The sequence below is a fragment of the Antrostomus carolinensis genome, unplaced genomic scaffold (genome assembly GCF_000700745.2).
Source record: "Antrostomus carolinensis isolate BGI_N321 unplaced genomic scaffold, ASM70074v2 scaffold15962, whole genome shotgun sequence".
NCBI lineage: Eukaryota > Metazoa > Chordata > Aves > Caprimulgiformes > Caprimulgidae > Antrostomus > Antrostomus carolinensis.
In genome coordinates, this window is record NW_010300328.1 from 15,373 (window position 1) to 37,358 (window position 21,986).

Genomic DNA, 21,986 nt, shown 5'->3' on the forward strand with positions numbered 1-21,986 from the left:
AGTGTGCCATGAGCAAAGAAAAATCCCTTTTGCCTCGTTGATAATTAGAGTGGACTTAAAGTTTTATCAAGTGCCTGGCTCCGTGGTGATTTCATTTTCTAGGTGCCTTAGCTTGGTTTGAGGTTGGACTGTTCATATGAACATGTTTTACAGAATGGATGTTCTCTGCGTAGCGGTGACAGCGGGTATGTCTGTTATTACTGATGGTAAATTGGTTAATAATGTGGTTAGTCTAAATAAACTAATAGTGCAGACTAATGTGTTTCTTTCATTGCCTAAGTTAATATTTTGATACACCTACTATTAACTTCCTGGCATGGGGAGGTTCTTCTGGGTTTAGTTTTAGTTCTTTTGCTCAGCTAGATGGAGGTTTTTTGTACATCAGTTCTTTAACTGTCCACTCAGGCCTCGGGAGAGTTTTAACAGCAAGTGGTGATTATTCCCTAGGAAAGCTTAAAAATACCATTGCCTACTACAAGCTCAAGGCTTGAACTCATTTTTATCAAGCCGAGCAACTTGTTTATGACTTAATTGCTGTCGTTTTGTTTTGGATAGAGGTTAGTTTCAATTTTTTCCTGTTGGCACCATCGTTCTAGAGGAAGTGAGAAGTTCAGTGGACACAGTAAGTGGAAGAGAACTGGGTATCAGTGAGTTCACTTTTGGGGGCTGATTTTTTTCTGTGCTTGAGGAACCCTTGCTAAAGGGTTCCTCGAGGATATTTTCTTTAATATAGTGTTCATATGTAGCAATCTGCAAATTGGGAATAAGTGAAATTATTTTAACGAGTGAGACGTCAGTGTGGATGACTCAACCTTCATCTTTTTTAGGTCCCGATTCAAATTCATTCCCTGTTTGTAGCAACTGAAATGCCACCAAATGTTCACACTGTTGGAAGAGTTGGGAGTGGCTCTGGTCTCGATGATGGATTGTACCACGCTGCCAAAGGTGGTGGGCTCCGAATCCTCCTGGCAGCTCTGGTGGAGAAGCAGGAGCCTGGATGGAGAGTGGGAGGGTGAATCACTTTTCTGCTCCTCTGGACCCAGATTGGAGCTGGGAGGAGCTTTTGGCTCTGCACGGCTGCAAATAGAAGAAGAAATTCTGCCTTGGGTTTTTGCAGATGTCTTCCAAGCACTGAGGCTGTGATGGGGCTCCTGGGGCTTAAGGAACATGTTTTTTTTTTAAAGGCTGATATTTCTGTGTCAATTACAAATAATAAAAAAAAAAATCAACATTTATAGAAATAACCCAAGTACGTTGCTTTATGTTGTGAATGGAGAATCGCTTCATTAAAAATCATGAAGCTGTGCTGAGCTGTGTGCAGTATCCCTCGGCAGTGGTGTTCGTTCCCAGTATGTGCCTACTGGTTTTGCTATATTTTGACTTCTTTACAAATGATGGAGGTGAACTAGCGTTGTCATGTTCTTGGAAAGCAGAGGCGCAGCTGTGGCTTCTGATTTTAGCTTCTGTGACTGATGTGCTGTGTGATTTTGCGTAATTTCCTTAGTAACCATCATCTTCATCAGCATAGGTGTGATGCTGAATTGGAGAGCAGAGCAGGATTTTAGTACTTTTACAAACCTTTTCAGATAATTCAATAGAAAATTACTGAATTGCTGGCTTGTTGCAGATATACTGGGAGGCAGTGGTTGTAATGTATTTACTGGATGAGGGTACTTCCCTCCCAGTCTCTCTCTCCACAGCTTTCCAGACCTGCACTGGTGAGCTTCTCTTAGTGAAGTTTTCCTCCACTCCTGTTTTTAGATATGAGATCATAGAATCATAGAATGGTTTGGATTGGAAGGGACCTTAAAGATCATCCAGTTCCAACCGCCCTGCCAGCAGCAGGGACACCTTCCACTAGACCAGGTTGCTCAAAGCCTCATCCAACCTGGCCTTCAACACTTCCAGGGAGGAGCAGCCACAGCTTCTCTGGCCAACCTGTTCCAGTGTCTGACCACCCTCACAGTGAAGAACTTCTTCCTAATATCTCATCTAAACCTCCCCTCTTTCAGCTTAAACCCATTTCCCTTTGTTTTGTCATTAACTGCCCTTATGAAAAGTCCTTCCCCAGCTTTCTTGTAGCCCCTTCAGGTATTGGAAGGCTGCTATAAGATCTCCACGGAAAAGATCCAGTCTGCGCTGCTTAATTTGTGGGTAGATTTTAAAAATCCAACGATTTCAAAGATTGTGTTAGCTCTGACTTCCCATCCTGAGCTGACATTCAAAGAGAAACTTGCTTGTTTTACACTTTAAATAGCTCTCTGGTGGGGAGGGGATAGTGAGAGGACACAATGCGGGTTGTGGGGGCTCTGCAGAGCTATTATTAGATGACAATGGCCGGAATGAAAAGCTGTAGACGCTGCATTGCGTTTGGGCCATTGTGTGCCAGCGATATTTTTAATTTGGAGAGCCAGAGGTCTGTCAGGATCTCCTTCTCTACGCTTCTCATTGGAGACGTCTTGCTGTTTTTCTTGCTGAGGACAGAGGAGGTTATGAAGGAAAATGGCTGCTAAGGGACTGCTTTTAGAGCTGAATTACAAATTCCGCTTGCGTGGGATAACGTTTCAGACTATCTAACGGGCTGTGCATGTTTTCCCCGTTGAATGCTTGGAAGGTGACAGTTTTTGCAAGATGAGTCAACTGTAAGTTCAATATATGGCTGTCTTGATACCTTTTTGTTAATATTTCTGCTTTCAAAAAGAGGTTCATGCATGCAAAAGGAAGGTGATGATCTGTGTATGTATTACTCAAAAGTTGAAAGCTCCCAGGGCTCCAGGGGAAGCTGATGTAGCTGACTGGAGTTCATCTTGAGCTTAACTGGTGTCAGAAATGAAGAGGATGTCTTGGCGTTTTGCTGACTCAGTCCATCACTCTGTTGAGGAGCAACAAAGCCTTAATTTTTAAGGAACAGGGTTTTTTTGACTGAGCAGGTGTAACTTCTTCACAAGACAGTAGGCTGTTTGTTCATAATCTCTCTGGCATAGCTTGCTCAGGTTTTGCATCTCCACGGATGCATCCATGCATAGATGTGTCCATGTAAGAGAGAGCTTCAGTTGCAAAGGCACGTGATTTCTGACAGCTGTATGGGTCAGGGCAAGAGAGAGTGCTTAAACATTTATATTGCAAAATAGAATCTTATTTGAGGCCGTAGATAAACAACTGCATCGCATTTTTCACAATATGAAGTGCCTTTTTCAAGTCTGGTTTCCTCAATGCGCCTTTTCTGTTTACCTTCCCAAGCTTTAGCAGGTAAAAACAGCAGTTACATGAATTCAGCATCACTCTCTCTGGCATTAGGAGGAAGTCCTAGAACACAAATTGGCCAGTTTCACAGTTGATAAAGGTATTTTTCATATATGATGCTATACAGTGGAATATCTCAGGTTATTTTAGGTTTGCTGAAATGACATATCTAACAGCTAAGAAATGATCCAGACTGTCCCACGGCACTGAATATAATTTTATTATTTGAATATCATTTTAATGGCTCTTTACCCGAGTCGTTTACAGTGGGAAATCCTGGTCTGTTTCTCCATCAGCGTTGTATCTTGTTTTCTTCAGTTTTGGTCTGCAGTTTTATATGATTAATAAATGATAATTGATCTTTGACTTTCAAAAAGTAAGTTGAGTGCCAAAGAGTTATTGGCAAGTGTTAGCTTTTGGAGATCTGAACATGTCAGACAAGGAAGAGTCTTGTCCTAAGTTGTTGATGCAGTTTTCAAAAAGAGGGAACTGAAACCTCTTGAGGAAAGAATTTTCATTCTATTTTGAGTATATTGTGAAATCAAGGAAAGTACAAACTAATATTAAACTTACAACTTAGTTGTGTATGCTGCAGCGAGAATGAACACTTAGGGTGAGGTATACGGTGATCAGGAGGGTGTATCCATCAGGCAGTCTGGCACTAACAGCTCTGCAGTTGTGCTGAAATACGATTTTTGAACTGAACTGCAGTGAGAGATTCTGAGCAGAGAAGTGATGGGGTTAAACCATAACGTTGTTTAGAGTCATCTGCAGTGATGGGGATTTGCTTTGAAACTCTCCTCTTGAAGGACCGTAATCTAAAATCCTCCCTATGAAGTAGAAGAGGGAGAATTAGTTTCTCCTACAACTTCATTTTTAAGTGCAGGGCTTTTTGTAAGAAAGCTGCTTCATGCTTCTCCTTCCAGTGCCTCTGTCAGTCTCAGCTGTAGGGGAAGCAGCTGCTGTCACCAGGCACCTTGACTTCTTCCTCTGCAGGCTCTTGAATTTGAGGAAGATAATTTGCATTGCTGAGTACGTTGCTGATGCAAGCTCCAAATGGGGAAGCTGTTTGTTTCAGTCCAGTGCTTCTGTACATCATCTACGAGGAGTGCTGCTGAATGTCACAGGGGCTAAACATGAAATTTTTCAGGTGGGGTTAGGTGGGAAGCTGGAATGTATCAGGCTGTCTTCAGATTGATTGGCTTGACTTCCTTCCCATGCGATGGTTTCGTAGCTATACTTTAGAAAGAGATTAAAAGCTGGACATCCTGTTCTTGAGGAGGTTTGGCACTTCTGGCTTGCAGTGTAGGTTACTTGTAAGTAGGAATGCTGCAACGACTGATGCCTTATGCTTATCTCATTAGTCTGATGGTATTCCCAGTCCAACACAGTGTGAACTCCCAGCCATGCTATGGGACAGCCAAATGTCGCGTCAGCAGTTGTGCTGACACAGGGCTGTTAAATGCAGGGGATTTTCTTCCAGGTTTGTTTTTTTTTTAGTCTGCCCTGTCTGCAGACACAGGAGGAAGAACAAGGGAGAGTCCAAGGGACAGGAGTCTTAGTTGCTGTACTCTGTAAATACAGGACAGGGCAAGGGGGAGGCGTTTGTCCTGCAGTGAAATGGGCTGTGTTGTTACACTCACTGCTGTACATCTGTGTTCTGCCTTCCTTTGCAATGATAACACAGTATCACTGCTTTCCCTTCACTACATTTCTTAGTGTCTTTTTTTATTTTCCCTTTTGAAGTGATGCTGGATATTTAATAGCAAAAATGCACTTTGATTTATCCCTGTTCTCAGTTGGTTTTCTTCTACATGGTGTCCTTTTGCCTTCCCCTAAGCTCAACCCCAACTTCCCCTTAGAAGTAACTTACCAAAAAAACTACTGGAATTTATCAAACAAAAAAAGCCCAGGGTTCTTAAAACAATGAAATGCTTAAGAACAAGATGGAGTGTCTACTTTGCTTTTCACAAGCTTTATGTTTTGGAATTGCAGTGCTGTGTATAATTTAGCCATTTAAAGTTTGCTGACTGACTGCTCGTCCTTGCTGAAGAGCATCCGTACTCGCGCTCTAATCTCTTTTCTTCAGGCAAATACGCTGATTGCGTCCAGTTTTTTTTTTAAAAAAAACATAATTTTATCCCTTTTTAATTAAAGCATCCTCTGCAGATGTTGGAGCGTCATAAAAATGAAATGTGGAAACAAATGTGAAGTTGTCATGGCTTGCTCCAGATTTGAGTCAGTAATTAAGCTGTCAAGGGGAGTAGTGGAAAGTTTGTCTGACTTTATCTGTGTGTCCTTTGGCAAATGACTTATGGACTCGTTAATGGGAAAGGCAAATGTGAAATGAACTGTCTTCAGTGGTTTATCTGTATCAGTGCATCTGCTTTGGCAGGTAAAGGATAAAAACTGTCCTGGGTAATCAAGTCTAAGATTTGGGTTTTAATTAGTAGCTGGAGTCATTGCTGATTGCTGTCAGGGGAAATTGAGGTAGAAACGAACAAGAATACCTGGGGTCTGAGTATTTCTTTTCTGGTTGGTAAGAAGAACCAGTGGCACAACATTTGTGTTGGGGAATTGCTGTTTTAACTGAGAAAAGCAGTGGATGGAGATGGACTAGCAGGTCCACAATTGCTCCTATGTGGCAATAACTTCAGGGGGTGGGTGGGGATTGATTTTTCATGGCAAACAGTGACTTGATCCTTTAACGGCTGACACCTTAGGACCACGGGCTTTCTTTAACCCCCAGTGTGTTATCTGCTCTAGGGTTTTATATCTGAAAAACGTTGAAATGTAAAGAGATAAGTCGTACATGAATCCCCAAGGGATACATGTTTCCTACCCTCTGTCTACTTGCAAAGATTTTCTGGCTGTCTCTTAACACGTTCGACAGATCATTTTGTGTAATCCTGTCTGGCAATTTCTTTCAAGATGTTGGGTTTTTTTTAAAGCTCTTGTCTGAATGTTTTGTCCAGATGGTCTCGGTGTGAGTCAGACTGTAAGGTACAGTGTCTTGCTTTGATAGGGTTACTCGCTCTGTTCAGATAGCTGATGGCTTTATAGCAGTGAAAGAACAGATTCTCATGTTAATGGGAAATTACCATTATTTCTCTTGAAAACAAAATTAATTCTCTTGAAACTACTCACTTCCCACTGTAAGTCATTCTCATGTTCCTGTGAAAGTGTTGGATTTTAAATGGTGATAACAAATCCATCTGTCCTGGCTCTTTGCAGGAATGTCTCTTGGTAATAATGGTCCATCACTATGAGAATTTACAAATGTCAGTCACAGCTTCATGGCATTAATGATTTATACATGTAATGAGCAATAAAAGAAAATGAAATGTCTTGTATTGATAATTCATAATTCAAGGATGTCAATAACTAGATTTCATAATTTATCTGAAGTGTTGTCAGCATATAAGTCAATTTTAAGTAAGTTTTATCGAAATTTACACATGTAACTATCAATGGAGATTTTACTACACTGTTTATTTCTTGCTCCATGTTGTTAAGGCAGTATTATTCATAACCCTTCCTGACTAAAGGGTTTTGTTAAGTACGTATATTTCCAAAAAAAACTGCTAAAACCCTCCCAAAACCAAACAAAATGTTCCACTATCTTTGGCATTTTAATGAGACTGAGAAATATGGATATTTCTGGGCTGCTTCAATCTCTGGATAAACCAATATGCCACTGAAGGACATTTCCTTTCTCTAATTCAAAATGCTTTTTTTCAAAGGGAGGATGGAGAAATGTTTTGAAGTGATCTGAACTTGAATTCACACTGAAACTGAGAATGACCGGCCCATAAAATAGTTGTCGCTCAGAAACCTTCCAGCTATTTCTAATACTTCTGTGCTGGGCTGTTTGTTGGGTTGGTTTATTTGGGCGTGTTGTTTTAAGTCACTGGTAAATGAACCAACATAAACATTCCTTGTAGAGAGGCTGGCGGAAGAGCTGAAGCCCAACACTCGCTCCCGGCTTCCGTGTTGACTTTGGCTGGTGCCGTACGGTGCTGGGTCAGGGGCTCCTTTGGGCAGATGGCTGGAGCTCCACATAGTGAGGGGAAAGAAATCACACCCAGGGTCTGAAGTGCAGCAGTGGATGGGTTACGTGTGCTTTGGTTTCCTCCTGTCCAAATGGCTTTCATAAATCTTAATGTAATTTTTTTTTTTGTGATGTTTTCTAGGGACTGATTTATTTTTTATTTTTTTAAATGGAATCGCATTAAGCAAATGAAAAATGAGGTGAGTTGCTAATCAAGGCTCGGGTAGAGCTTGAGCTATATGGAGGAGACACAATATGGTACTTTTCCTGCTGGGATCAGTCTGTATGGAAAAATAAAAAATTTCCAAACTCAGTATTGTATTTTGGGGGTCCAATCCAAAAAAGAAAGAGAGAGTTACAGTGCAGATCTTTAGGGGTTTCAAACCACCGAAGATTCAACTAGTGAGGTCAAATATTGGGGGACTGGAGGCTGAAAGAGTTGGGGCTGTTCAGCCTGGAGAAGAGAAGGCTCCGGGGAGATCTTGTAGCGGCCTCCCAGTACCTGAAGGGGCTCCAGGAAGGTGGGGAAGGACTTTTCATAAGGGCAATTAATGACAAAACAAGGGGAAATGGGTTTAAACTGAAAGAGGGGAGGTTTAGATTAGATATTAGGAAGAAGTTCTTCACTGTGAGGGTGGTCAGACACTGGAACAGGTTGGCCAGAGAAGCTGTGGCTGCTCCTCCCTGGAAGTGTTGAAGGCCAGGTTGGATGAGGCTTTGAGCAACCTGGTCTAGTGGAAGGTGTCCCTGCTGCTGGCAGGGGGGTTGGGACTGGATGAGCTTTAAGGTCCCTCCCAACCCAAACCAGTCTGGGATTCTATGAAAAGCTCTTGTCCAGGCATGGAAACTACTTAGATGCTTGCTAATGTGAGGGGAAGCCGGGACGTGACCCAAGAGAGAGTCTGGTTTATCCCGGTGATTTTTTTTCCCCACTCTCTGTGACATACAGCAGCCCCGCTGCGATTCATACCCATCTCCTGCTGCCAGCTGACGCTCGGAGGCAGATCTCCGGGCAGAGGCTCCAGTTTATCAGACGTTCTTATGTTCTTCCATTTCTCTGGGTGTCGGCAGCAGAAGCTAAAATCCCTCTGACGTGATCTGAAGAGTAAAGCTGCCGGTTGCAGATGCGTCTGTGCGTCGAGGATGCTGGAGAAGAGCCTCCCTGCCTCTGCTCCCTCTCTTTCTCCTTCTCCTTCGGGGCGTTCAGGGGACACACGTTTCTCTCCCACTTTTGCACAAAAGGGCTTTTTGTTCCTGCCTTTATGAGGTCGTCAGTTTTGCTCTGGTTTCTGCTTAGAGGGAAGAACTTTCTGATGTTGATAGGTGCTGAAGGACTTCACTTTCTTAATGTGTTTTTTTAAAAAATAATTTTTAAAATAATTTTTAAAATAATTTTTAATAATTTTTGTTATCTAGGGGCTGAATTTTTTCTGGAAACAGCAAATCCTGCAAAGCTTTAACTTTTGCACAGCTTTATTCAGGTATTGCAACAAGTGCATTTCCTCTGATTTTGTCCACTCTTACAAATGCTCTATAAGAGCAGGATTATTTCCTTCCCTCTGTCCCCGCTTCCGTCTGTTTGATTAAAAAGGCTCCTTTTGACTTCTCAGAAGTGGAAGGAAATGACACAGGACAACATTCTGCTTCTCAGTGAACGTGTACTTGATGTCTGTGGTATGGGATGCTTGATTTCAGGGAATACTTCATTGATTCTGTTATCTTGGTACTGGGAATGCAGATTAGTGCCTGGTTTTGTGTCTCATACTCTGGCTTCAACTGATTCAAAGTTGCTTATATTTAAAAACATGGGTTTTTTTTTTTTCCTTTTGACTATTAGTCATATTTCTACGTGATCATCTTAATGAATGGCTGCAATTTGTGTGGTGGGTTGTGTCTGCCTTTCTTTGTAAAAAGCTTTTTCTGGGAAGTAGGAAGTTTTTCCCAGAGTGGACTTGAGGGAGGAGCAGAGAAGGAACATATTTTCAGATGAAAATGTTTCTTGCAGAAGTTACCTACTGTTCAAGACCTAGGTAGGCAGTGTACGTGGTATGATTTGCTTCTGTTGGACTTTGAGTAATTTGTTGTAAAAGTTGGTGCCATATAAATGATTAAGAGTGTGTGTGTATGTGTGTGTAAAAAGGAGAACCTGAGTTTTGATGTCAGTTCTCTGACAAAGGCGTATGAAAAATAAGCATCTCCTTGTTCCTGATCTGGTCTAAGCTGCACTGATTAATGAGGTGTTGCTGTAGCTGACAAAGAACTGGTAGAAAAATGATGATTCACGTAGTTTCGACTTTGCAGGCTCTGTAAAATATTCATTTCCCCTTTTTACAAGAGGTGCTATAGAGTAAAGATGTGAGTTCCTTTGAAGACAGCAGTCCTCCACTTACACAGCTGAATATTTATAACTCTAAAGGAATGACTTCTGTGTTTCCTGTGATTGTATAGGAAAAGTCTACTTGGGATACCTTTGCTTTAAAAAAAAGTAAACTCTTCATGAATGGGAACAAGGACTGAGCTAGAAGGCAACAGGGAGACTGCAGTGTGATTTATTTACTTATTATTTATTTACATAAACTGTTTTTTTGTGGTTTTAAATTGGGCTTATATCTGCTGGTTTTGAGGTGTGCTAGATATGAATTAAAAGCAGTGCTCCAATTTGATTCCTTATGTAAACAGTTAAGACTGATTTATCGTAAACTCTCATGCCAGTTTAAAGAGGCGTTACTTTGATTTTCTGTGATGGTTTTGGTTTAATGGCAGGAGTGAGTTATTACAGTGGGGAAAATAAGAGGCTGCTCCAGTGGAAACTAGCTCTGTCATCAGTGTCCACTGGTACCGCAGGCAAATAACTTGGACCTTTTTGATCTTGTCAAAGTCATCTGTGAAATGTCCATAATGATGCTTATTATTCACCTCTCCTGGAATGTTTATGGTTAATTAATAGTTCTCAAAACCTCCCAGAAACACACACACGGCAGTGCCTGTGCCGGGACTGACCTGGAGGCAGTGACGACTAGATCGTGCTGCTGAAATATATTTGACTCACCTTGTTGACTTCTTTGGACAGTCGTCTTCCTTCTCGATGGACTGAGAGCCTCACCCGGCGTTGCGGCGGGGAGGGAAACAGGAACGTAAGGAGGAGGGCTGCAGAGATCCTTCATGGTTCACTTGTACAAGTCTCCAGGCTGCTGGCCTGCAGCTGGCTTGGGCGCTCGCTGGCTGATTCGCGATCGACCAGGTGGGTCTGTCCCTGCTGGGTGATGTGATGGTCAACCAGGAGAACATCCAGCCTTGGATCTCCTGGGGACCCTCAGTGAGAGGAGCTGGGAGTTGTGTGTTATGGGGGGGAGGCTTCAGAGCTGATGTCCACTTTTGGACTGTGGCAGCTCCAGAGTGTGGCTCATCTACATGAGACCCAGGACCAGGAGGGGAACATATTGGCAGTACCAGGGAAAGGTATTTATTTCCATGGCACCTTCAGGATGCTCTGGAACAGTGGTACCAATCCAAGGTTATCTTTCACTCTTATATAGTTACCAGATTTTAAAATGAAACCTCATCTTGTTCACTTCTTTTGGTATCTTTAAGAAATATTCCAAGGAAATTGGTGTTGGTTCTTTAAGATGTCAACTTAAACACAAAGCAACGATGAAAATCGATGCAGTTTAAAAGACAATCCCACATTTATCTGTCTTTCCTCTACCTGCCTCAGACAATTGTGGAAGCTGGCAGAACTGGAAGTGATCTTGAAATTTAGTCTACTCTGTTGTGCTTGAGAAGTGTTTACATGTCCCTTTTTGTTCCTTTTCATTTATTTCTTGATCATTTATGCATGGTAACGTGTTAGTCACCAAAGAGGAGAGGAAGGAGAAGAAATCCTGAGGTGAAATTAAATTAGACACCAGCATTAATCGTTCTGTTTGTATCTCTGAATGTATGAGATAATTCAACAAAGGATTTTCCTTTCATTGAAGATTTTAAAACATGTAACTCGTTAATTGCGCATTCTAGAGATTTTATTGATTTCAAAAATGCACTTGATGTTGCTTTGCATGAAATACTTGTGTGTCAGAGTGTAAATATCAGTGTCTTGTGAATTAGGAAGAAGTAATAATTTTTCCTATTGCTGCTTCTGGCTTCTTGCCTCCCAGTGTCTTTCAGCATTTCCAAACTTTACTTAAACTTTGGAGCATCTTTGACAGATAGAGAAATGAAAAATTATAATGTCAAATTAACTAAGTTTTTTTGCAGTAGGAACAAAGGTGGCTGGGAATTGGGTTTGGAGAATTTGGTCCATCCCTGGACTGCTTTCCCAGGGAAACAATTAGCACCATGGAGGATTTCATGTGTCTATGTATGGATGCAGTTTTCTCACCTATAGATGTTTCAGTATGTGCACGCATATGAATGTGGTAGTCTAGTGATGTAGAGCATATAGTGAATTTAATTTGGAATTCCTGAAGTGAACTGAGGCAGTGAGAACATATGGCAAATGCCAGAAATAATGATCACATTACATGTTTCTGATGAATAATTCAATTCAGTTTAGTACCATTCCACCATTAAAATAAATGCCTCACAATATTTGATAAAATGCAAAGGAAACACTTCGAGAGAAAAATTTTGGAAGGCGAAAGAAGGAGTTGTTTCACTTCAGCTTGAATCCCCAGCAGTGGAGGAAATCTTAATGCTCAGTTAGAATGAAGATATAGTAAAGTCCTGGGCTGGAGCTGTGGCTATGAAACAGCTCCTGTGTGTTGTGTAACAGGGGAGCAGGAGGAAGAGCAGGGGTTGTGAGGGGCTGCTGAGGAGCTGCAAAGCAAAAGTATTTCTAAAATAAGCCAGGAAAGCACAGCAGGGACAACACATGGGAGAAATTATTTTTGAAATGGGTAAAAAGGAAAAGAAAAAAAAAAGAGAGAGAGAGAGAAAATCTCTCTTCTCGTAATCCTGAAATCCATCTTTCTGAATTTGGGTACTGATACATTGTGGGCAAAAAAAGTACAGGAAAGAGAATATTTCAGTGACACCCAGGGCTGATTCTTCATTGACTGAGCAAAACAGAGGTAACCAGCCCACTTTTGTCTTTTATTGTATCTGTACCAAAGCCAAAGATAATGCTGATAATTCTGTGTTTTACAGTCCACTTTTCCAGGTGGGTTTTTTGGGTGTTGGTTTTTTGTTTTGATTTGATTTGGGTTTTTTTGGTAGGGTTTTTTTTGGTGTGTTTTCTGTACTGCATAGAAGTACTAGCACGCTGTAGAATGATGAAATGCAGAATGATCCTACATCTCCTGCTTCATGGTCATTTCAGGACATCTTTCTAGCAGCTTCTTTATCTTCTTTATTTTTTCTGGCTTTCTTCAGTAAGGCAAGGTCTTTCCAAACTGCTTTCTGTGAAACCCACTCGTGGTAGCATCAAGAAATGAATGAAGCTGGGCTGGAGCTGTGTCCTACAACCCTTGTCTTGTGTGGGGCTGGGGCATTTCCAAACCACCCTGTGAGAGCTGGTGCTCTCTGTGCTGACAGAGCTCAACCGGGTCAGCAGCATCTTAACTCTGCTTTTGTCTCACAGACCTGTTCTGCTGTCTCTTCCTGGTGGATTTCCATCTAGAATAAATAGACATTTCTGTTGAAAGCAAGTGCCAGCCTCTCCCTTTACAGAGGAATTTATCTTCCTTTGTGCAGCGTGGAACACTGCAGTACAACATTCTTCATTCAAATCTCCTCCTGTTTTGAAATGAAGAGCCATGAGTACCTGGCTCCCCTCCCTCCCTCCTTCTCTCCACACCCAGGCAGCTCATTGCTTGCAAATGAATTAACGTGGGTTCTGAAGGATGTTTCTGTAGGTTTCCCACACTTCATGGTCAGTCTGATTAATTCTCACACTCTGATGCTCCATGGGGGAGCCCAGGATTGATCACTGCTTGTGAGCCTTCCCCAAACTTGGTACTTTATTCCTTCAGAACTTTTTCATAAAATCACAGAATCATTTGGTTGGAAAAGACCTTTGAGATCATCGAGTCCAACTGTACCTTTCCACCACTAAACTATCTCTCTGAGCACCACATCTACCTGTCTTTCAAACACCTCTAGGGATGGGGACTCAACCACCTCCCTCGGCAGCAGCCCGTTCCAATGCCTGAGAACCCTTTCAGTGAAGAAGTATTTCCAGACATCCAACCTGTACCTCCCTTGGTGCATCTTCATGGCGTTGAAGATGTTAAGTAGTGGTGTCAGTCGTGTGCTGGACAGCATAGCAAGCGTTGGAAACGGAGGGTGGTCGGGGAGGACAGGGATGGTCCTGGGGCTGGTGGGGGAGCAGGAGTTAAACTTCTCTTCCTCGCAGCATGAGTGCCTTGTGCAATACCCGATGGAAATCCCCACTCCTGTCCTCTCTCCCAGAAGGAATCCAGAAACTTAACATTTTAGTGGTGGCCAGCCTTGGTCTCATGGGAAATCAGGGGTAATTTGATTAAAAACATGTCCAAGATGCGCTTAGCTTTACTCCTTACTGTATTTATTCCCTGTTGTTGACTTCCTATAACTGGGAGCACACGTCCAGGCTCCTTGCACTGTTAATCACCTTTTTTTTTTGGGATGAACACATCAGGATTTGAGGAAAGAATCTCTTTATTTCTGTGAGAAAATGTTTGAGCAGTCAACAGAAGAGAGATGAAAAATACCCAAGAGTCTGGTGCTTCAGGGAGACTTGGTTTGCCCTGGGCCAGAAGCAGAAAGAACATTTAACCCAGGAAAACATACTCCTTATGTTAAAAACATTCAGCAAATTTTTGGCCATCCATGCAGTATTGACATCGTCACCCTGCATGAGAGGAAGCTGTTCAAATAACTATTAAAAAAGTTGTTTGCAGAAGGTATTATTTTGGGGCTTAATGGACCCAAAGTGATTTCTGCCTCCCAGAGCACACAGACACCCGGGATGTTCCTTACTGGGGGCTGCAAAGAGTTGACCAGTTCAGACCATTTTCTGAGTACTGAAAATATGAACTGGAGCGTGTGTTGCTTTTGATTATGCTGCTAGTCCATGTGTCAAAGTGTTTATTATATAAATCCATGCTGCAAACCAGTGAGAAAATAGAGTTTTACTATATATACACTACTATATTTACTATAGATGTGTTACTATATTTACTGCTATATGCCCATAGTATTTATCCAGCATTCCGAAAGTGGGAAACGATCAGCAAAGGTTTGTCTTAGGTTTTCTTTTTTTAGGGGGGGGGAAACCTTTAACTGAGTACAGACAATCCTAAAATAGCTGTGAAACTTCCTGTAGGCAGAGGTAGTTGTGATGCTCCTGCTGCTTGTGTGTAGGTTTTGTGTTTATACTCACTTGAAATGTATTGATAAACTTCTATTTGTTTTGAATAAACACTTGTAGAACCTAAAAATACAATATTGCCCCATATACTTAGACTATGTTGCCTTTGTTGGGGTTTTTATGCACACTATGGATTAGTTCCAAAGGTGAGGACATTGCTCTTGCACACAGGAGGAGTTCCCCACGCTCTGCAGTTGGAATTAGGGCAGAGAATCCCTACACTGGGTAATTTAATCTGGATTCTGTTTTTGAATATCCTCCCTGAAAAGTAAACAGCGTGGACAGTGTTTTGATAATAGCAAAGGAGACTTTCATGGCTATTTTATTAGCCAAAAAAACAACAAAAAAAATCTAAATATTTAATTTGAATTCTGCATGGATTAAATGCCTTGGCAACTCTGTCAACATCTTTAATTGCATAATTTTGAGCATTTGCTTAAAAGCTTTGCAGATCTGAAGCCTTGCATCACTTTGCAGTCTGTGAATTGCAGATGAGTAGGGTTTTTCTGTTTTTTTTTTTTTTTTGGTATGGCTATGGAAAAAACAGTGTATAGGCTTGCTGTGTTCAGTGGGATTCTAGTTGGAGGGTGTTTAAAGTTATAAAATTTCTCAGCTGGCAGTTGTGATAGAGGCTTTACACAACTGTAGGAAAAAACAAAGCAAAACATCGACTGCCTCGCTCCTTGAAGTGACACTTTTGTTTTGCCTAGAAAAGCTGGTAGACCCAAGTAATTAGTGATGCAAATATAATATATTATGATGTAGGTATGAAAATAAAAGATGAGCGTCCTCAGTACTTGACTGAGACTAGTTTTAATTGTTGCTTTTAAGCGTGTCTCGCGTCCTCTTCTTTCACTTCACTAATGCAAAACTTCATGCCCTCATCTTGCACATCAACAACAATTTTATCAATCTGTGTTGGAATTTCAGCCACTAATGCCCACAATTCTGTTTATATATTTATAACTATAAAGGGATTCTTGTCAATGTGTATTACCCACTGCTAGTATTTCACAAATGGGTAAGGAATATCCTGTTTTTTAAAGGAAAATTTACCTTTTCTGAGGCATGCAGTTTCTGACAGGATTATGAACCTGAACCTCCCTCCTGGCTCTGCTCTTAAACAAAAGACTGTATTTCCTCCTCTTATATCATTTTCACTTCAAAGCCTAGTTTCTAGATTAGCAGTGAGATTTTTAAGGCTGTGGTGATCAACAGCTTTCACCTAGCAAGGCAGTTTGTCACATGAAACCCTTGCTGTTATTGTATAAAGGTATTTTCTAAGTCATTAAACCTCCCAGCCATAGTCAAGGTTGTTGAGCTGTTGTCTGTCATTTTTCACAGCCCTATTTGCACTCATGTACCAAAATTAATTAAATAAATAAATAATTGAGACCATTTTAATAAAGCTATGAGTACAGCCTTTCTTAAGGGAAATGCAAACAATTCTTAGTAATTAGTAATGTGCTGGGAATATGTTAAAATACGTAATCCAAGGCATTTTTGAAAACTGATTTATATATTTAAATGGTTTTAACTTTTACTCGAAGCCGCAGTGTTGGTTGTTTTTATTTTTTTTTTTTTTTTTTTAACTGAATGGGGGGTTAACTTCAAACTAAACTGTGGATCTTAACCTGAACCTCAGCGGGGTTGGCGGGAGGGATGCTGTGCTGCTGCCGTCTCGCTCTGATGTTCAGCGCCCAAGTGTGTGGCAGCTCTCAGGAGACGGGGATTTAAGGAACTCGTCACAGACAAGGCACAAGACCTAAAATTACTGCTCCAGCCTTCGGTATGAAGTGGAGATTTTGTTCATTTTGGACTGCTTTGTCTGTCTGCTGCTGCTGAGTGACCTGAAAGATAAGATTGTGTTGGAGCTGTAATGCTTGGTGACCCCCAGTCCTTCTGCGTAATGACTGGGCGAGGGTCCTGAAACGTCAGGGGTAAGCGAGCTACACGGGAAGGTTTTGAATCTGCTGACTTCCACCTTCCCATTCGTGGTTTGGTTCTGGTTTGCTTTGATGATGATGTGCCTCCTGCTCGTATTTAGCTGATAGGGCATGAAGATGGGAGGAGGGGACCGCTCCTCGCAGAGCAGCCATGGGGGACCACCAAGTAAAGGCGGGAGCACAGGAGGGTTTGGAGTTCAGCTCTGCCAGTTGGAGCGGATTTGTGTGGGTGAGAGCATTGCTGTTTAATCTGGGTGGGAGCTGGGGGTTGGTGGTTCTGTCTTGTTGTCATCCCACTCCTTTCCCAAGCTTGTCATCTTTTTATACAGCGTGGCATTTGGGATAGGGGTGGGAACATCTTGAGAAAGCTACAGAGCAGACACACGGAGATGTAGCTAGATATTGAAAAGCAGCTCAGGCTGCTTCTGCCTTCTCCTGGTACTCTCTGCTGTGCAGACTGTGATTCACTGTGTTGCTATCCAGTTAGAGCAGTTAAAGCTTATCGCTGGGAAGAGCTGAAACCCTGCCTAGGGAAATGGTCCTGCTTGGAGCAGGAACGTTGCTCAGACTGTGTGAGATGACTGAACAAGGAGATCTCCTGGGTCTGAGTTCATGCTTCTACCTCTGTACATGACCTACAAAAGAATGAACAAGTTGGTACTGAACTTTATTTCTGTATTTCCAAGTTTAGTTTATAGGATGCTTAAGCCAAAAAAAAAAAAAAAAAAAAAAAAAGGACGTAAATTCTTTCTCAGAAGCTGAATGTTACATGCTGTAGAAGAGCAAGGTGTAGTTCCAGTCAGAGTTGAACTGGGTGCTTGTTCTGGGTGTAATTGGTTTATAATAGTGCAAATTCCTGCCAGGAGCTTCATAGAAACCCCCTCTTGTTTGGTGTAGTTTGAGAAGCCCCCACTGTTCAGTAGAGGCCCGTAGTTGTACCACAGTTCCTATAATCTGCTCAAGTGTATAAAAGTGTACTTTTAAAAACATTAAGAGTAACCTACTATTAATTTTGTTTACTGGATCCTTCCCAAGATTGTAGGGTAGGAGTGTTTTGGGACCTTGGATTTGTCATGTAACTACCCGCCTAAGGACTAATCTAGTTCAAACTAGCAGCTTTTTTCAAGCAGGAACAATCAATTCATAAAGATCATCACTGTTTTATTAAAGACATGACCAGGTATGGTGGTAGCTGGAAATGTAATGTGTCTTTTAACTTGTCTATGATAGAAACTACTGGTGAGGACATTTCCATGGAAGTATTAGATGCACCATCACTTCAATGCCAACATTTTATTCAGGGACAATTACCTTCGTTATAATGCAATATCATCTGTGCCCATCAATACTTTATATGCTTCAAAGCTTAAACAGGAAAAAAAAAAAAAGTCAAATAGATTATGAATGTTGAGAATGACAAACGTGACTAAAATACAGAAGGTAGAAGATCCTTCTTACCCTTTGAATTCATCAATAACTAGACAGGCTCACTGAGTGCTACAGGGAATGTTGAAAAGGTAGTTGCAGAAAGGATAAAAGTAGAATTATGCAGCTGGCTAGCATTATACAATCCTCTGTCCCTCTGTGACCTGGGTAACTTTATGCTCTAGTGATGGAAGTGAATAAATGGTTTGTTTTAAATGGATGGAAAAGTTTTCTATTGCTACTAGGGACGTTTTAATTATGTAGTTGTCAGCCACGTGAGCCTGAAATCCAATAGCAAGGCTTCTGTTAATACAGGGCAAGGCTTGGTGTGAGAATAAGAATACCTGGTGTTTAATCCTAGTTCTACTACAGGCATCTTGACCTTGAATTAAACGTGCTTGTTCACCTTCGGGCACTTGAAGCATTGGCAGCAGGAGCACAGTCTTTAGGATGCTGTTCCTTGTCATGAATGATCGCAGTGGGTGGGATCGCTAAGGTCTACAAGTTTTAGAAAAAGGAAAAGAGGTGGAAGGCTTTTTAGTGTTTAAAGTGGCTGTTAACCTAATAACCTGTGTAAATTAAAAGATGCAAAAGCAGTGAATTCAAAATTAAAGTGGTTGTTGTGACTGCAGACATGAAAAGCTCCTGTGTAATACGGTGACCCGCGGGTTACGGCACGCACAGCCTCTGACTCCGCCGTGGTATGTTCTCGGAGTAAGTCTGAAAAAAATATCTTCTGCTTGTGTAAGCAATGGGAAAACAAGCAGACACTTTATACTCCAGAAAGCTCAGTAAGCCTCAGGAAATTCCTGCATTCTTGATTTTATTTTGTGGCAAAGTACTGTGTGGTGTGTTTTTGAAAGATGAGCAAGGTTGCCCTTCTCCAGCCCAGCGCCACAGACTCGATAAGCTGGAGCTGAATAGCTTATTGTTCCCCTGCGGGCAGCCCGATCAGCTGTCGCTGTGCCCCTCAAAAAACACTGAGTTTATTTATAAAGAAAAAGTGCTGATATTGCATTTCTTACTAAAGAAAAAGGTTACTGGTTCTTGCTGCTGTTTAACAGGAGAGCTGTGTGTGAAGTATCCCACCTTGAGAACCAAGAGCTTGAGCTTCGTTCTAATTTTATAATTAAAATGCATGCGCTCTGATGATCTTCTAGTCTTTGAGAACTCCTAGATTTTTTGGAAGTGGTCCTTTCTATCTCTACTTTTTTTCCTGGAGTCAGTTTTTCAATTGAGAACTTGACTGATGGAGAATGTCAGTTTGCCAGGTTGTCACCCATGTAAAAGATCTATCAGTTGTAGCACAGAGAAAAGGTAGGTGGCCACACCATTACCTGGCATTGTCTCTTCCTATCCCAATCCTCTTTTTAAACATGGTGCTTAGTGTTCATCCGTGCTAACAGGGTAGCTGACTGTTCCTGAAAAATAACACTGTGCAGATGATCAAGCCCTAAATGCACAAGTACATCATAACCAAGGAAGATACTTGCTGCATTTGAATTCTGTGTCTCGTTCTTTATCTGCAGCAATAATAGTCAAGCAATAGCAGACATCTCTCAAGTTTGAGTGGTCAAAGATCTCTAGATGAAAGTGCATATTTTATTGTTTTCATGTTGAGTTTATTGCCTGTGTATAAGTCAGATAACCTCTGCTAGGTGTATCACCAAATATTTCTGCATTTTTAGACTAAAGGACTGATTAATTTCTGCTATGTTTCCTTGTCCTGTTTGTCTGTCATTTCACTATTCTGTCCCTCAAATTCAGAATCAGTAAAGGGAGATTAATATCCTGGCTTAAAGGGATAATGTGAGAAGTGTTCATATTTATAAACTGTTTGAGAACTCTTTGTAAAATATTATGTAAATATAAATAGATGTCTTCAGTAACAATTATGCATCATAATAATAGTATTAACACCAATATCTGTGTGCTTTATGGGTCCTTTAGACATTGATATGTTACTTACAGATTTTAAAAAGAAAAATAGTCTTCCTGGAGATAATTCCCTAATGGGAAGCGCTGTCAGTTTGACTCTCTGAAGGGGTGTCTTTATCTGTTTCACTGGTGTGGTTTATAATGAGAGCTGCACAGCTGGAGACTCAGTAACTAACTGAATAATCCAAAATTGATGCCTTTGGGGAGTACCCCAGAATGCACAACGTCTTGTTTCTGCATCAAGAGTCGTCTGCAAAGGAATTTGATAGAAATTCCCTGAAGTGATTTGCTGAGCTGACGTGGGATATTGCAGCATTCAGTCCTTTTTCCAGACTGAGATTCAGTACATTTTTAGGCAGTGACCACTTCTTCTTGATGCCAAAAAAGCACTTGACACTTGTAACTGTTGCACTGTTCAGCAGTAAAGCTTTCCTTGTAGATCTGTGCACCGGATTGCAGGTTATGGGATGGCTTTCCTGCCACCGGTGCATCTGAGATGCGATCGCAATCATTTCCTGTCTGTAGATATAGTTAATCATGATGGAGCTTTGCTGATGTGTTACTAATGAGGGAACATATTTTTCACTATATTTTACTGGAGAATTTTAATGGTGTTTTCTCTAATGGGATTTTTTTTTTTTTTTTAATCTGTAGTGCTTTTATTTATTACAGAGATCCGTGCCCAATTGGTAGAGCAGCTGAAATGCCTTGACCAGCAGTGTGAGCTTCGGGTCCAGTTACTGCAGGACTTGCAGGATTTCTTCCGCAAGAAGGCAGAGATTGAGATGGATTACTCAAGGAATTTGGAGAAGTTGGCTGAGAGATTCCTGGCTAAAACTAGGAGCACCAAAGACCAGCAATTCAAGTAGAGTATCTGCCTTTTTTGTTTTTTGCCCTTTTTTTCCCTTGTAGATGTGGTCACAGGACAGGAATGCAAAAAGAGAGCTGATACAGTGAATGTTGGTACCAGCACTGTTGTCAATGTTGGAATAAAATGTTTCCCAAGTTTGTGTTAAACACAGAACCCATTTCATGTTTCTACATAGCCTGGTCGCTGGCTTCATTTCAGTAATTCCTGGTAGGTCCTATGTTGTCAGTAGGGAATAGAATGGTAAAAATTGGCATGTCTAAAAAGGGTAATTTTCTTGGGAAAGTAGGCAAAGCTGTACACCAGATTTGATGGACAAAGCCAGGATTTCCTTCAGTGTCATTGGCTTTGGTCTGTTTTTTTTTTAAGAGTAACTGTTTCTAATCTGTTATATGCTGTGATTTGCCATTGCAGCTTTCTATTCTCAATATCCTGCACCTACTCAATGTAGGATTTAAGTGTTGTATCTCTGCTACTATCACTTCAAAACAGTGGAGCAATAAAGCCAATAGTACTACCAAATAGAGCTGTGTCATTTTGGAGGGGGAATCCCTAGATGCTAAGCTGATGGGACTCAATTAAAGATGTCCTTATTGACAATGAATTGTCTCGCTTCTCGCTTGCTTGAAACATTATTTACAGGTTGATTTGGTTGTTCCCCCCTTAGCTGTTTTGAGCTGGGATGTCTATTGCATATCAAATGTGTTTTTGTGAATTCAGAGCTTTCTGATTTACTGCTGACTCCTACCTGGAGGTCCTTTTCCCAGGAAAGGGAAGAGGAGAGGGCCTGTGGATGAAGAAGGGGCTGGTGCAGGCAGCACAGCAGAGAGACATCAGCTCAGCAAGTAGGTGACCAGCACAAGGCCACAGCCACCAGGCTCCTATGGCTGGCACCTGGGCAGTGCACAAGCTTCTTGGGTTTTCTTGTCAGGGTAGAAGCTGTGCAAAAGCAGCCTTGGGGTGTGAGTCACTTCTGCTTTGGACAGATTGGTCTGAGCGGATCCATCTGGACCTTCCTCCACCCGAAGCGCAGCGTCACTTTTAGCATTGTTTAGGTCGGGCTGTTACTTGTGGGTTTTGGGGTTTTTTTTTGTTGTTGTTGTTGCTGTGTTTGGAGGGATATATCAGCTTTCCCTTCCCCCTAGAATTTCTTCTTGTGAAAGCCAT

General features: G+C 41.5%; 1 protein-coding gene across 5 annotated transcripts in view; it reads left to right on the forward strand.

Annotated features, from left to right (window-relative positions):
* The window catches only part of SRGAP2 (SLIT-ROBO Rho GTPase activating protein 2), a 102,005-nt gene that overhangs the window by 14,941 nt on the left and 65,078 nt on the right, over window positions 1-21,986 (forward strand). For all 5 annotated transcript variants that reach the window (XM_029083783.1, XM_010163109.1, XM_029083784.1 and 2 more), the window contains exon 2: window positions 20,624-20,816. In XM_029083783.1, the coding sequence (XP_028939616.1) occupies window positions 20,624-20,816 (193 nt within the window). The remainder of the gene's footprint in view (window positions 1-20,623; window positions 20,817-21,986) is intronic.